We start from the raw sequence: 16,492 nt of genomic DNA, 5'->3' as shown, positions 1-16,492 counted from the left end.
CTGTTCCCCTTCCTGTGTCCAAGTGTTCTCATTGTTCAATTCCCACCTATGAGTGTGAACATGCAGTGTTTGGTTTTTTGTCCTTGTGATAGTTTGCTGAGAATGATGGTTTCCAGCTTCATCCATGTCCCTACAAAGGATATGAACTCATCATTTTTTATGGCTGCATAGTATTCCATGGTGTATATGTGCCACGTTTTCTTAATCCAGTCTATCATTGTTGGACATTTGGGTTGGTTCCAAGTCTTTGCTATTGTGAATAGTGCCGCAATAGACATACGTGTGCATGTGTCTTTATAGCAGCATGATTTATAATCCTTTGGGTATATACCCAGTAATGGGATTGCTGGGTCAAGTGGTATTTCTAGTTCAAGATCCCTGAGGAATCACCACACTGTCTTCCACAATGGTTGAACTAGTTTACAGTCCCACCAACAGTGTAAAAGTGTTCCTATTTCTCCACATCCTCTCCAGCACCTGTTGTTTCCTGACTTTTTAATGATTGCCATTCTAACTGGTGTGAGATGGTATCTCATTGTGGTTTTGATTTGCATTTCTCTGATGGCCAGTGATGATGAGCATTTTTTCATATTTGGCTGCATATTTGTGCTTTATTTAATCTATGCACAGCTCTATATGTCATTCATCAACATGATTTAGCCCTGACAAAAACTAAACTTTAAGATTTTTCACCAGGTGTAAGATTTTTCCTGATAGTTAGAAGTTATTTTTGAGACGGCCGGGTGTGGTGGCTCACGCCTGCAATCCCAGCACTTTGGGAGGCCAAGGCTGGTAGATCACCTGAGGTCAGGAGTTCGAGACCAGCCCGGCCAACATGGTGAAACCCTGTCTCTATTAAAAATACAAAAATTAGCTGGGCATGGTGGCGGGCACCTATAATCCTAGGTACTGGAAAGGCTGAGGCAGGGAGAATTGCTTGAACCCAGGAGGCAGAAGTTGCAGTGAGCCAAGACTGTGCCATTGCACTCTAGCCTGGGCAACGAGAACAAAACTCTGTCTCAAAAAAAAAAAACACAAAAAAGAAAAGTTTTTTTTAAGGAATGGAAGGTTGACCTCCATTGGTGATAGAGTTCTCTCATATTGATCCGGTTCATCAATCTATCTCTTTGTAAATAATACAGACAGCACCTTGAATGACAACAACAACAAAAATAAGATGTAAGGACAAATGTTGAGTAGATCTAAATAAAACCATAAAAACGAAGTCTTCCCCAGGTTCAATTGGATATGTATAATATATTTTAAAAATAATTATTTACTACTACAGAAAATAATAAGAACTACAGCAATATCTCCAGTAATACAAAATTGTAGTTTCACCACTGTGGAATAAGGTCATATTTGCCTGCCTATTGTTTTCCAAAATCTTTCTTTATGCACTCATTCTACCAATAGATTCAAGAAAAACTTAATGTCCAAGGAATTTGACCTATCTGAAAACAATCTAAATGGAAACTTGTATGATTAATTGGACGTGCCTTGCTTGTATTTTTAAAGGAGTTATGGTTTCATTCAAAAGTTGCAAATATATTCGAAGCAAAAAAAAAAAAAAAACAACCTCCTGTAATCTAGTATTTTGTCTATGATATCTTTTCAAATAATTTGGGTTAATGCCTTTGGTATTTAAATTACACTTTATTGTTCTCTAGAGAACATCGTCAAATTGCTGGTCAGTTTTTAGCACATGCTCGTATCTCTCTAAAATGGATGGAACACATATATTCTAAAAACATAAAATTATAATAAGCAATAAATTATATTTTCCCAAAAGTGGACTGTATATTGACATACAAGTGATCCATGGCTGTATTCTTTAAAGGAAGTTAAATAAAGTTCATAGGCCTTTCCATACAACAGCTATGAATTGAGCCAAAATGAATACTTTTGGAGCTAAACATATATTTACTCCTACAAAAATGTTTAATCTATTTTATAATCTTGTGAAACACTAAAGTCACTGTGGGAACCTACTAAAATGAAAAATGCTGTTCCATCCACAGAAAGAATGAATCTGTTTATGAAAGCACCGTCTCTTTTGGCCACCTAAAATTATTGTATATTCACTAAGTCCTTATGATGATGTAAAATTCCGCAGAAGTGTATGTTTCCCAAAACATGAGGATGGCAATGTGAGATTAATGTTCCTCTTTTTTTCCATTTCATATGTATGACATCATATTCTCCCCATATCTTAGCTAAATTTCATTTTCATCTGCCTTCATGTGTATCGATGTAGGTAATTACCATCAAAACAATTTTCTTCTGTTCACTTCCTCTCATAGTCTGGTTTAAAAAACATTCAGTGTCCAGCCCTGTGTTAGATATTGGAGATGCACAATCAGGCCAGGTGCAAAAATTCCAGCACTTTGGGAGGCTGAGGCAGGTGGATTGCTTGAGCATGGGAGTTTGAGACCAGCCTAGGAAACATGACAAAACCCCTGTCTCCATGAGAATACAAAAATTAGCTGGGAGTTGTGGTGCCTGCTGCTAGTCCCAGCTATTCCAGAGGCTGAGGAGGGAGGATCCCTTGAACCCTGGAGGCTGAGACTGCAGTAAGCTGTGATTGTGCCACTGTACTCCAGCCTGGGCAACAGAGACCCTGTCTCCAGAGAAAAAGAAAAAAAGGTTAAGACATAAATCTTGTCACCAAAACTTTACAGCCTTGTCTTTAAATAATGTAAAAAACAAGCGTTGGTATGTGGATTCCATTCTTTTGGGAAGCAACATGGGTTAGACAAGGAGCACTGCATAAATAGCTGGGATATAGGTTGCTCTGCTACAAACTGTGTGACTTTTGAAAAATCACTGAAATGATCAGCGTCCCAGTTTCCTTATTTCAGAAATGATTTCCCCAGGCTGAACTAACGTCTTCCACATTAGTGTCCTACAGCATTGTCCTGAAGTACTTTTACAGCACCCCCAAACCCTGTGTTATCAGCCAATGACTTAGTTATACTTGTAACTTCCACAGTTGGCACAGTATCTGGAACATTGTGGGATGTTTAAGAAAATGTATTGAGTGAACAACATCCAATGATAAAATTCATTCATTGCAATCTTCTTTCAAATTGAAAAATTTTACATGGAAGCAAAACATAAAATGAGAGCTTCTTTCACTGAAGCCAGGAGTGAAGGGACCAGAACCCAGCCTGTCCTTACCCCATTTCAGCACTGAAATCCTCTGAAGATCCCAAGGCTTCTGTAATACACATTTTAAAAACCACTGTATTTGATCATCTCTTGAGACTGGTCTTGACAACCATATGGTTTAAAGTTAAGTACAGCAAATAGCATTTAAAGTAATGAAATTTGATCTCCTGAAATGCATTTGAGGAATTAATGTGCTTCCTAAAACACTTGCTTTCCTGAAGTGAGTAACTTACACCTAGGAAGTCACTGACCAGTTAGTTCACAGTGGACTTACCTCAATCTAGATGAACAGCAATTTACCCTTTCAGGGTGTTGAGTTTGCCAATCATTCCACTTATTTCTTGGTATTTTCTAGTACAAGGCACGATAATGCAATCCTGGAAATAATTGACTGCTATCAGTTAACCCCAGGAAGTAAGTGCATGGTTTGATGCCAAATAAAAGTGTCTTCTGCTTCTGGTTATTTTTATATGTCAAAACTTTACAGAATGTCTTCATGGAAAGCTCAGAATTTAAGCTAAATAGAAAACAGACTGTCACTTTTATCACTAAGTCACATGCCAGTCCAATTTTAAAATGCAGTCTGTATTACAGACATCCATTCTCCTTGGGTCCTTGGTTCTAGATGGTTTCAACATGTGCAACAGGTGGATGTCAATTTATACAGTGCTGGCCCCATTGATTTCCTTGGTGTCAAAGGGATATACCTCAGGGTAATCAAGGATTTGTATGATTGTCTTAGGTCTTAAATTTCTTAGGCATTATTCAAATCAATCAAGTTTTTGATCTTGAAATATGTACACATATATGCATATAAGTGACTTGGAGAAAAGGAGATAATTTTCTTGACCATGTGTTATATTTCTGTATTTCCCAGAAAAAAAGAAAACTAGCCAGGTACATGCACACATTAGCATAAAAATAAATATTGATTTAGTGATCACATAGTTTCTGAGATCACTATGGATATAGTTAATATAAAACTAAATAATTTCCATGTATTTCAACTTATTTTTGCAACATAAGTGTGGCATAAAGACTAAGGAATCTCTCACTGAACTAGTGTACTTGTTAGTCATCCAGAAGATTTAAAAGTTAGCTTTTATTTTAATTGAGTTTAGGATATTATGTATCAGTGACCGCATTATGCTTATTTTATTGGGTTTGGGAATACTGAGAAAAACTAAATCTATTTTAATTCTCCACCCCTGAATATCTAAATTAAGTGTGTGTGTAAGAAATTAAATTTTCAAGTGATGGAATTGTGAAAACTGAAGATCAGAGTGAAACTTTACACAAGGCTTTGTTGACAGACAGTTTGTCTGAAGTAGACACATATATATGCTGGGCTTTTGGAGTATGCCTGAAAACAATGTTTTTCCATCTTGAGATTTAGGTGTAGGTAATTTAAGGTCACTGACTTTGTCCTTTGTTTAAGCAATATGGAAAAGGCCTGTTTCATATACAGTTTTAGGAGACCTTGGCAATAAGGATTAAAATGTACACAAGTTTTTTTTTTTTTCATGATTAGCTAAGGTGTCCACTTAGAGATGACACATTCTCTAGAAGTGACTAGAGATGAGGTATCTTACTAGCTCATACTCCTCCTTTCTCTCCTCTTCCTTTTCCCCCATTTCAATCTTTCTCTGTCTCTTTGTCTGTATCTCTCTCACACACATACACACACACAACAATGAATGAGTCACATTCTCTATCAAGCTGTCATGCAGTTGGAGTGGAGGTGAGGAAATTCATCATGAGTGTTTCATTATAAAGTAACTTCATCCCTGTCTGATAAACAAAGTGATTCAGTATGACATGATAATACAGGTTGATATTGTATGGCTGAAATATGACCACCTGTGTTTTTACAGCATTCCTTTTTTAAAAAGTTTTAAAAAATAGAAAAGCTCTCGTTTACGTTAGGAATTTTTTTTCTCTATGTTTAGCAGAAGAAGAGGGTGTTTAACTCTTTGAAAGCCCATTCCTGGTGTAATAAGGGAGAATTCTGAAGCTGAAAACTACAGCAGCCTTTCTCATGACAGTAAGTGAGAAATAGGTTAACCACAGGCTAGTTTCAAGGCAGGAAGAGACATCTAAAGAAAATTACTATAATAAACAACTTCCTGCACTCTTTGGCCAAAGGAGATGACAGGGTGGTGGGGACCAGGTGGACAGGCACATTGATCAATGAGATGACAGTGTGAGCACCATTGACGAAGTATTACCTTGTCATCCAGCTCCTTTGTGACCCTGCCTGCTGAATTCTCCCCAAGGTAAAGGGGCTGAAATGAGTAAGGAAGTGCCTCAAGATACAATCAGTGTAAGGGAAGGGAGATTAGCCAAGTAGCATGGACTGAGTGAAGACACAAGAAACAAAAGAAGCAGAGAAGTAATGGAGAATTAATTCAGAACAGATGATAGAAAAGTCAGGCTCGAGAGGACGATTCAGAGGTACTTTTGCGATGGCACGTCATTTGTCTAGAGATTGCCATTTGCTATTTGAAGTGGGGGCCTCCAGTTAATTCATGGCAAATACTTTTGTGACGGGTTAGAGAACACTATTTATTTCTCCTTACTACACTCTGAGGAATGTTGATGAGTTGAATTAGAACTGTAGTCAGGGTTCAATGTGTCAGCCCACACCTTTGAAGCTGCCTAACAGATGCGTTTCCAAATCCCTGATCAGGGTCTTTGTATTACTGTCTCTTGTCAAATTCAATCACTCACACATAATAGCAATGATGATACCTGGTCATGTTCTTCCAGCTTTGAAGCGAATAAGAAGTCAAAGAAAACTGGCTGAATTCTAACATCACAAAAGTTTCCAAATATCACAGCTTACAAAAACATGAATCCACACCACAAAACCATTCCTTCCTTGAGACACAGGAGTGTAAGGTGCAATTTGGGCTTTATCAAGAAAAGGCCAACCAATAAAGTCTATTATATTTCAGTTGTTAAAACAATGGTTATAAATAAATCCAGGGGAAAATGGATTGAGGAGATCAAGTATTCTTTAATTAGATGCCAGTAAGTTCAAGAAATAAAATTCTTAGGTTCAAACCCAGTGGCACAAAGTAAATGTCACAGCGCCCTAGGGAGGCCCAGTGTTGTCTTTCCAACAGTTAACACAGTTTTTAAAATTTTGAATTAGAATCCTGGGCTTGGTGTTTCAAAGCTTGAGAGGCAATGTTGTGAGAGTGAAGATGTGAGGTTTTAGGGTTAAACAAGACCAGAGACTTGAGTCCCATTGCTGTGACTTATTAGCTATGTGACTTTGAGTATTGGTTTATTAGTCTACACTATTGGAACTAATAGTGCCTTCTTCTTAACGTCATTATCAATTTTAAATGAGATAATGCATGTACAATGCTTTGCCTGGCACATAATAAGCACTCAATAGGCATTGTTAGTTTTAAAGCAATCAAATACATTATTGAGGACAGGAATTGAGCTTCCTAACATGCATTAAATAAAAAGCTAGTCTTTAAAATTTATCCATAACCTGTATGGTAAAATGAGGACAACTTCTTGAAGAAGAAGAAAAAAAGAGGCCTTAAATAATGAAACAAATACAAAGCTGACTGAAGGAATTTTAAAAAGTTTTAACATTAAAAATTAAAAGTGGGGGCTAAAGAGAATCATTTACCCATGATGATTCAAGGTATCCTTTGTTTTAATTTTACGTGCCCTAAACAGAAACTGCATCCCCTTCCTTCAGAGAGTGGTTGGTAGATTCCAGCCCCTGTCTGTGGTTTTCCAACTTAAGAAGCTGTAAATTTTATAACTCTGCACCCTGCGGTTAGAGCTGCTGAGTGTTGTGTCTGAAGTCAGGTGGTTTGTGTGTTAAAGGTAGACATTAAACAGCTCTATGGAGGACCTGGAAGCATTTAAGGAGGTTGCTTGCCAGCTGTAAATTAGAGACTCCATGCCAGTTGGCTGGAAAATTCTCTGGACTAAGTCCAGTTAAGTAGACTGAATCACTGGCGGTCTTTCCAAATTTGTGCATTTAACAGCTTGGCTATACACTCCAACATGCGGCACGGGGTTGTAAGCAATGGCATTATTGTGATGTGGTGCCATTACGGAAGGGATGCGGTGCTCCTGTGCCCTAAGGGTGTTTGTGTTCTCCAGGAATGCTGAGAAAAGCAATGGACTACTCTTGACATGGTCACTGAAAATGTTTTAAAATGTGAACAATGGGAATGATCATTTTCAAGTTACATATTGCCCAAGATGTGTTCCCTGGCATTCATAGAGGAAGTTAGCATCTTAGGTGGTTCTATGTACACCTCTCCAAGGTTGTCCTGCTTCCCCACATCAGTGGGAGAGGCTCTCTGTGGTTTGGTTGATGGTGATGGACACACTAAAGCACGTGCTGAGATATAATCAAGGCCACCAAATTGGGGGCTATATTCTCCAACCAGGAAATGAGAGAGAAGTCATTGTTAGATTGCAGGGTCATTTAGAATTTGAAAAATTTTAAATTGTGTCTTAAAACTGATCCAGGTGAGAAAACCTGGATTTAGCTGGGCAGGGCTAGCTTCATGGGCATGGGACCTGCCCAGCTGCAGAGGACCCTGTGCTTGGAAGGACCCTGTGGTTTAATGCTTCACTGTCACTGTCTTGAAATTCTTAATTTTTTCAAACAATGACTGTTGAATTTTCATTTTGCACTGGGCTTTATAAATTAGCAGTTTTTGAGGGTGGATTTGATTTAAGAAAATTCTGATTTTTTTTAAGAACAGGGTGAAAGAGAAACTTTCCCACAGAGATTCTATGAGCCAAGTGGACAATAATCTCCAAAGGTTTAAGTATTTGCAGGCATCAAACAGTAAGCGATAAGAGGATTTCTAGGATACTCTCAGTCACAGTTCTTCTCAACACAGGATAAAGATGGGGGCAAGGAGCATCTCACTTATTGAGAAGCAAATAATATAGTACAATTGGCACATACTTATCTTTTATATATTTGGTCTTGGTACTTATTTGTTTAAGTTTTTACTTCCTTTACTAGGCCTTTATGAGCTGATGTTAAGTAAATTCTTACATCAGCTTTCTGCTGGTTTATACAAATATTGTCTTTCAGTCTACATGATAACACATTGAACTCTGCATGTGAATTTATAGCTACACAGACATTAAAGGCAAGCCTTGAGTCATTTGATTTTTGTAAAGTTAAGAGGCCTTCATTTATGTATTCATTGAATGCATTAATATGTTAAGGAAATAAACTATAAACAATATGCTCTATATGCTACCGGCCATAAAACTGTAATAGTAACACACATACACAGGCATACAACTAGCTACTGTGTATTTTATGAGTTAATTTAAAGCTGCACATTCCTAAGAACATGTATAGTAAATTGTGTAAGTTATTTCTCTTTTGGCCAGATACATGAGTTTCTTATTACCATGATATTATGAAATGGATTTGTTCCCTTACTGCTGTTTAATATTCTGATCATTGCTGGTCTTACCTTTAGTTCAAGGATTTTACTTTGCTGAGGATCCTCATTTTCAAGTTTAGGAAAAGGGATGTGGGAAACAGTGTAAAAGTTTGTCTTTTTCAGAGGGGGAATAGAAATCTTCAAAGAAAACAGAAGGGTTTGATTGTTTTTGTTTTTGAGACGGTGTCTCAGTCTATGGCCCAGGCTGGAGTGCAGTGGTGCGACTATAGCTCACTGCAGCTTCCAACTCCTGAGCTCAAGCAGTCCCCTGCCTCAGCCTCCCAAGTAGCTGGGACTATAGGCACACACTACACCACCTAGCTAGTTTTTTTAAATTTTATTTTAGAAATGGGGACTTGCTGTGTTGCCCAGGCTGATCTTGAACTCCTGAGCTCAAAAGATCCTCCTGCCTCAGCTTCCCAAAGTGCCTGGCCAGAAACTCAAATTGTGTTGCTTTGTGGCTTCTTTGCTGTAATCATAACCAAGATTTGTTATTAATAAGTGATAGCTACAAAGCTTCTTTAGATGATAATGTGATTTCCTCCCCCACCTCAGATTTACTAAAACATTTGAATTCCTTTTATAGGATCTGTAGCACTTGATTTTTTGAGATGGAGTGTCACTCTGTTGCCCAGGCTGGAGGGCAGTTGCGCGATCTCGGCTCACTGCAAGCTCTGCCTCCTGAGTTCACGCCGTTCTCCTGCCTCAGCCTCCTGAGTAGGTGGGACTACAGGTGCCCACCACCAGGCCTGGCCTATTTTTTTATATTTTTAGTAGAGACGGGGTTTCACCGTGTTAGGATGGTCTCCATCTCCTAACCTCGTGATCCACCCACCTCAGCCTCCCAAAGTACTGGGATTACAGGCGTGATCCACCACGCCCGGCCCTAGCACTTGATTTTTAACCCAAGTAACTGTGACTGTGTTTTTTTAATATGTGAATCTGTCTCATCTTCTCCACTGAGGGATATCACTTCTCCTCCTCCCGAAAGTCATTTTTTTAATTGTCTTGACCGTAGAGGTCACAAGAGACATGATGGTGGCTTAGATCAGGGCAGGAGCAACAACGTATGAGGTGGTAAGATATGAGAGAGGGTAAATGTTAAAGTAACACTATTTGTGATATATTAAATATGAGTGTCAGAAAAAGAGAAGTCTAAAATGGCTCCAAGTTTTTATTTTGGCCTAAACAACTGGAAGGGTATTCCCTATGAGCAGCCTATCAGGGAGAGGCAGAAAAAAGTTAGACATTGATACACTTTTAAGCATTCAAGTAGAGATGTCGAGTAGACAATCTAGTATGGAAGATGAGCGTCAGAGGCTGGGTTTCATCCGTAGCTGTGAATCCAATATGGTAGCCATTAGTCACACATGGTTATTTAAATTTAAATTAAAAGGCTTTTTACTTCGACCACACGAGTGCATTTCAAGCGCTTAGTAGCCATATGTGGGGCAACTATGGTGGTCACATCCTGGTGGAGATGAGGGGAGATGGAATCAGTATGTAGTAAAGAACTTGGACTTGGAGCCATCCCTTAAAAGGGCATCCTACCAACTAGCTATGAAAAAAAAAAAAAGCATTTGCTGAGAAATCTGTTACCCAAGAAATATTTTCAGGCTGCAAGCAAATGTCTAGTTGTGCACATTTCCATCCTTCAAAAATTCCATTACACATTTTCCTTGTTTGTACCTTAAAAACAGAAATACAAGGGCAACCATCTGAAAGTGGAGGGTAAAAGCCAAGTCCTGACTTTTTAGAAAGAGTTAGCAGCTCAGATGGTCAAGATCGGTTGGGGCTGAGCCCTCTGTGCTGGAGCTCAAAAAGTAAGGGCACCTTCCCAGATCCAGGCTCCAGGAACTCAGGGAGAGGACTGGCCCTGGGATACTCACTCAGGGCATCCTGAGTGACAGCAGGGGAGGAGGAGGAGGAGGATACGGATACAGACGCAGAGAAACATTTGACAATGGGAGATTGTGTGAGTTCCCTTCTTGTTGGTTGCATTGATAATTTTTTATGGTTGGCTTGAGTGAAAGTCTGGGGAAGCTTGACGTGTAGTTGTTTTTGCTTAATACTGGTGACACTTTTATCATCACAGTCTTTTTCTTAAACACGTTTTTTTCTTAAACACATCCTGCTGTTCATAGCAACATTTAAAAATGTTTTGCAATGAAACCATAGGCCATGTATGGCTTAGCCTCTAGAATCTGTCTAAAAGGTGAAAGGGGAATATATTTCAAATGTCTGTTGAAAATTTGTCAAACTACTTTTTTAATCAGCAGAATGTAAGTCCTAGAAGCTCAAAAGGCAAGAACTAATGTTCTATTTTCTTGGCGTTTTTAATGGGGATCTGTTCTCCTATGGCAGAAAATATTAGGATCTAGTTTGAATGGGAGGAATGGGGTAGTACTAGAAAGTGGAGATGAGTAAGTTAATTTCTTTCTGCATAGCACTTACACTTAAGCTTGCCTTTACCATGTGCATATGTGTGTGATGAGACCCTTTGTACTGCAATACCATTCTGCCTTGTGGGCCTTAGCGCACCATAACTCTTATGCATTGCACTCACATTGTATTGCCACACAAGTAAATACGGTACAGTGTGTAATTTTCTCTGGTACAAGGTCTCTGCAATTTTGTTGCATAAGAAAAAAAGCAAAATAAGTGCTACATTTGAAATACTGCTTTAACTGAATATGAAATTGAACTATTAACCAGCATCAGGATCATCTTCTGAATGTAAAACTGCTCTCACAATTCTAGTTTGACCATGAATAAAACTGTAAAGTTTCTGTGTTTACTTAATATCAGATGAAAATATTAAACACTGCAGGAAAGCATACTATTTATTCAAAAACACTATGAAAATAAGGAAAGCATAGTATTTATTAAACATGTGTGAAATGTTGTGTTAAGTTGAACACAGGACTCCAAGAACAGCTGTATGACTTAGCTGAGAAAGTTAAAAAAAAAAAAAAAAAAAGCAAAGACTAGAAAGATCTTCAAAACTAAAAGATTCCTAAGACTGATTTTGAGATTTTTTTTATTGGCAACTGATAATAATTGGGCATTTGTTCATGTAATGGTACTACCTATTGTGTTTTGTATTGATTTTGTTTTGGATGGGGGAACACAGATCCATCTATTAACATTTGATTGTTTCTGGGAGGCATCAAGATTTGTTTTGTTGCACTACAAACTGATGTGTACACCATGGAATCTTAAGATCTTAAGAGTCAGTCATAATACTCCTGGAGACATTTAAGCCAGTAGCAAAAGAGAAGTCATTTTGTACCATCCTAAAGAGTGATCTGGTGAAATGAAGGGCCTTGAACAGCTGCCACCCACCAAACTCTAATGGAGGTGGGATCCCACCAGACGGAGATAGAGCCAGCGGTTCCTATTTTTAACTGGCAATCAGCTTTGCCTCTTGGGCATGAATGCCCAGTTCTAGTGGTAAAGAATTTTCCACAAGATTCATGGAGTGGGAAAGAACCAGCTATTTATATTCATGCTTTGAGCTTGGAAAAGAAAAAAGAAGAAAGAGGAGTAGTTAAGAGGGCATTAAGAAGGCAGACAGATATGTTTCCTACATCAAAAACAAGGTGATACATTGCATTGTGTAGGCACATTTTGGTTGGTGGCTTTATTTAAGCTCAGTCCCTAGTCATTTGTGTGATCTTGCACAAGTTCTCTTTCTCTCCAGTTTTTTTTTTTTTTCAGTGAAAATATAGGCAGCTACATTGTAGAGTTGTTAGAAGAATGTTTTATGATGCATTAAGAATGGCTGCAGAGTGCTTGGCACTTGGGAAGTGCCCAATATGTGATTGCTCTTATTTTAGTAGTCAGACTTTATGGGATCAGATTTATCCTAAGTTGTTGCCTTTTTGGAGGTTAAGTCTATTCTAATGCATATATTCCAATTGCTGATTCTGAACATGTTTCTTTTCTTCTTACCTGCTCATCCTAGCCCACAGTTAACAAATTCTCTTTGGGAAAATTTTCTATGGAAATTATATTAGAAACACATTTGGATTCTGAAGCTGATGATAGCAACTCTAAGTGGGGTATTCTGTGGGTTTTGGAGTGTTTCCCTTGTTTCGGCTTCCACTAGCACCCAGGAGAGAGCTTGCAAATTGTGACCTAAGATAGATCATAAAAATATATATACGTAGATTCAGTGTTAACTATTTTCTGTAGGGCACGACTATGTGTGTTCACCATGCTAGGTTTTTAAGTTAGGGTTTAGACCCAACAATATAACCTTTCTTCATTATGATACATATACGTGTGTGAGTGTGTGTATGTATGTGTTTGTGTATACATTATGGGCTTATGGCAAATGTCAATCATGTTTTGCTCTTTAGCATCTACCTAAATCACAGTTTTGATAACATGAAGGTACACATTTTAAAGTGTCCTGGGAAAACTTTAAGTCAACATAAAACGTACTTGGGAACAATGAAGTATACCAATGTTAAGGTCAAAATGTCATGTAAATATCTTTAAAATGTTCAGTAAGATTTCTGGAATTCCAGGGTCTGACCTGTATCTTGATCTCTGATTTTTATCTTACACTGTCCAGATTCTGATGCAAGGCAAAAATCCAGGGATAGCTTGGAAGTATGCACTTCCCAAGGTCGTGAATGGAACTCCACCAGCCACAAAAAGACCTGCTTATGCCTGGAGTATCGTGCAGTCAGAGTGCTCCGTCTCCTGCGGTGGAGGTAGATGATTTTCTCATTCTGTCTTCCAAGTCTGTCTCTCTTAAAACAGGTTTTTTCACTCCAGGCATCTTTAACACAATATGGTTTAAATAAGCCACCCAAGAACTGTCTTTTATAAGAACCATCACCGTAAAAGCAAATATTATGGCATTAGTTAAGGGTTTTCCTATGTGGTAAGGAATCAAGTCTCACAAAGCTCAAATCAACCACAACCAAGGCTCAAAAGTTACACATATAAAACTTATGGGAAAAACATATAAAATATATTCAATTATTTACAAATAGAAGCATATTTATATTACATATATGTTTTTTAATTTTCAGCTTATAGTTTAGTTTCTGCCAATCTTGACTTTTCTGTCATTATAAACCTTCCATTTGGAAGTTATAAAAGCTAGGGTCAAGGGAAGTGAGGACACATACGTGGCAAAACTTAAGATGTCTGTCTGAAACATGGATATCCCCCCTCAGGGGTAAGGTCAGCAAAGGCTCTCTCACTAGAGGAATGGATTAAATCTGAGACAACCCTTGCAAGGAAGGAACAACAGCAACCGTCTACTCGGTGAGTAGAAGGAAGGCATTTTATTTAGATGTGAACAATGTCACATATTTGGGGGTTAAACAATTGTCACACTTGCCCATTTCAGAGGAAGAACAAGTACCCAAAAATAAGTTCCTGAAACCAAAGCATGAATGTTGGTCTCTCATTTCCTATTATTCAGAGCACCTGGTGACAGTGAGACTTCCTACTGGTTCCATCCCACTAAGCATAATAAGGCTTAGAATTGGAGACAGAGCAAAGATACAGAAAATGAAGAAATTCTTATATCTGAAAGGCCTATCTGTAGGTCCATGCTAATTAACAAAATACAAAAAAATACTTTTTTAGCATACATATATAAAATAACTAAAAGGTAATACATTTTCCAGTAATACACATTTTAAAGGCAATGAGCTATTAAGAAGAAAGGTAATCCCCATAATTTGTAAATAGGCAATAGCCAATGTTAATATTTTGATCTATATCATTTTTTTTCCTACACACATGTAAGCAAACATGTGTTTGACAGACTCACATACCATGAGTATCATTTTGTATCCCTCTGTACTGAAATCATGTTATAGATATCTCTTCACACTGTTTCATTTAGTCACAGATTATGAGGTTTTTCTCATATCCAATGTTTCTTGAGGACATTTCCAATAGCTTTCTGGTATTCCAGGGAGAGCACAGTGACTTGGGAAGGAGAGAAGTTTGATTTGCTTTCCATTTACAGAAACTAAATCCAGCCAAGAGGAGGATGCAGAGGAAGCCAGTTGTTAAATTCTTGTCTTGCCCTGCCTTAGCAACCCCTTCGCATGACTCACAGACCCTGGTGTGTCCTGTGTCCAAGAGAAAAAGAATTCAGATGAATAAGTCCTATTAAAGTCAATGGTTAACTTCAAGGAATGTTGATTTTTTGTTTTTGTTCTTCTTTCTTTTTTTGAGATAAGGTCTCACTCTGTCACTCAGGCTAGAATGCAGTGGCACAATTATGGCTCACTGCTGCCTCGACCTCTGGGGCTCAAGCGATCCTCCTACCTCACCCTCCCAAGTAGCTTGGACTGTAGGTGCCTGCCACTATGCCTGGCCCGTTTTTTTCTTTTTTGTAGAGATAGGGTTTCGCCATGTTGCCCAGGCTGGTCTCAAACTCCTGGCCTCAAGCAATCCGCCTTCTTTGACCTCCCAAAGTGCTGGGATTATCAGTGTGAGCCACCGTGCCCGGCGTTGATGTGGTTTTCATGAGTGCCTCCTCAAAGCAAACCTGCTTCAGCCCCAGGAGCTGGACTAACTGCTAATCATTATAGCAGGAGTGACTTATTCTTTCTCAGATCATATTTGAAGACAAAGTTCCAATGTAAATAAAAAACACAATTCAAAGGGGAGGCAGCATCTCTATTTGGGGAACTAAAAAATACAATTATTCACACATTTTTTAAAAAATGTATGCCCCTGATAAGAAGTCCTGAAATTAATGTCGAAAGCAAGGCAGTGGGATGCCACTAAGGAAGCAAAATCAGAGGCCGGGTGCGGTGGCTCACAACTATAATCCCAGCACTTTGGGAGGCTGAGGCCGGTGAATCACTGAGGTCAGGAGTTCAAGACCAGCCTGACTAACATGGCCGTCTCTACTAAAAATACAAAAATTAGCTGGGTGTGGTGTCACACACCTGTAATCCCAGCTATCTGGGAGGCTGAGGCAGGAGAATCGCTTGAACCCGGGAGGCAGAGTTTGCAGTGAGCCAAGATCACGCCACTGCACTCCAGCCTGGGCGACAGAACGAGACTCCATCACAAAAAAAAAAAAAAAAAAAAGCAAACGCAGAGCCCTGGCTGATAGGTTTTAAAACATATTTAGTGGGTTCTACTCTTTGCTTTTATGTGTCCCATGCTCTTAGGAAGTATGAGATATTTCATGTTAAGGCAAAATCTTAGGGTTTCCACATGTAACACACTAATGGTTTTTCTTTGAAGAACATTCATCTGATAATAAAGTTTGCCTGGGATGTTTCCCTTTATAGTCATTCTGTTTTCAAAAGGTTGTATTTATCACTTCATGGATCTAGTATCCACATCAGTCTTGAAAACCAATAATCTACATGTTACAATTATTAAAATATAAAATATATTATTTTGGGGGGGGAATGGAATTCAAATTAGTTGCAGATTTCATCAAAAGGAGGTGCTTCCATAAAATATTTGGATTCCATATCTGAAATAAAATATCACAATGCTGGTAAATCAGAAGCTAAACTTAGAAAACCAAATTGAAATAATAATCTGTAATTTTCACTTTGTCACTTCTGATGTTTTACCAGGTTACATAAATGTAAAGGCCATTTGCTTGCGAGGTCAAAATACTCAAGTCAATTCCTCATTCTGCAGTGCAAGAACCAAGCCAGTAACTGAACCCAAAATCTGCAACGCTTTCTCCTGCCCGGCTTAGTAAGTCATTTGGAAATGTCTTTTTGTTTACTTTTGTACTTGTATGCCTTCATTGTTGTTATGAGATGATGAAAGCCCACTGTCAATACTGCTAATGGAAAGGTAGACGCAATACTTTAAAAAGTAATAGAAGATGATGAGCTAGGCGTGGTGGC

At 38.4% G+C, this 16,492-nt stretch overlaps 1 protein-coding gene across 2 annotated transcripts in view; it reads left to right on the top strand.

Moving 5' to 3' along the window:
* The window catches only part of ADAMTS18 (ADAM metallopeptidase with thrombospondin type 1 motif 18), a 153,501-nt gene that overhangs the window by 122,112 nt on the left and 14,897 nt on the right, over positions 1-16,492 (top strand). For both annotated transcript variants that reach the window (XM_063717361.1, XM_009250966.4), the window contains 2 exons: positions 13,210-13,351; positions 16,211-16,337. In XM_063717361.1, coding sequence (XP_063573431.1) covers positions 13,210-13,351; positions 16,211-16,337 — 269 coding nt within the window. The remainder of the gene's footprint in view (positions 1-13,209; positions 13,352-16,210; positions 16,338-16,492) is intronic.

Source organism: Pongo abelii, chromosome 18 (genome assembly GCF_028885655.2).
Source record: "Pongo abelii isolate AG06213 chromosome 18, NHGRI_mPonAbe1-v2.0_pri, whole genome shotgun sequence".
Taxonomy (NCBI): Eukaryota; Metazoa; Chordata; class Mammalia; order Primates; family Hominidae; genus Pongo; species Pongo abelii.
This window is presented reverse-complemented; position numbering and strand designations above follow the sequence as displayed.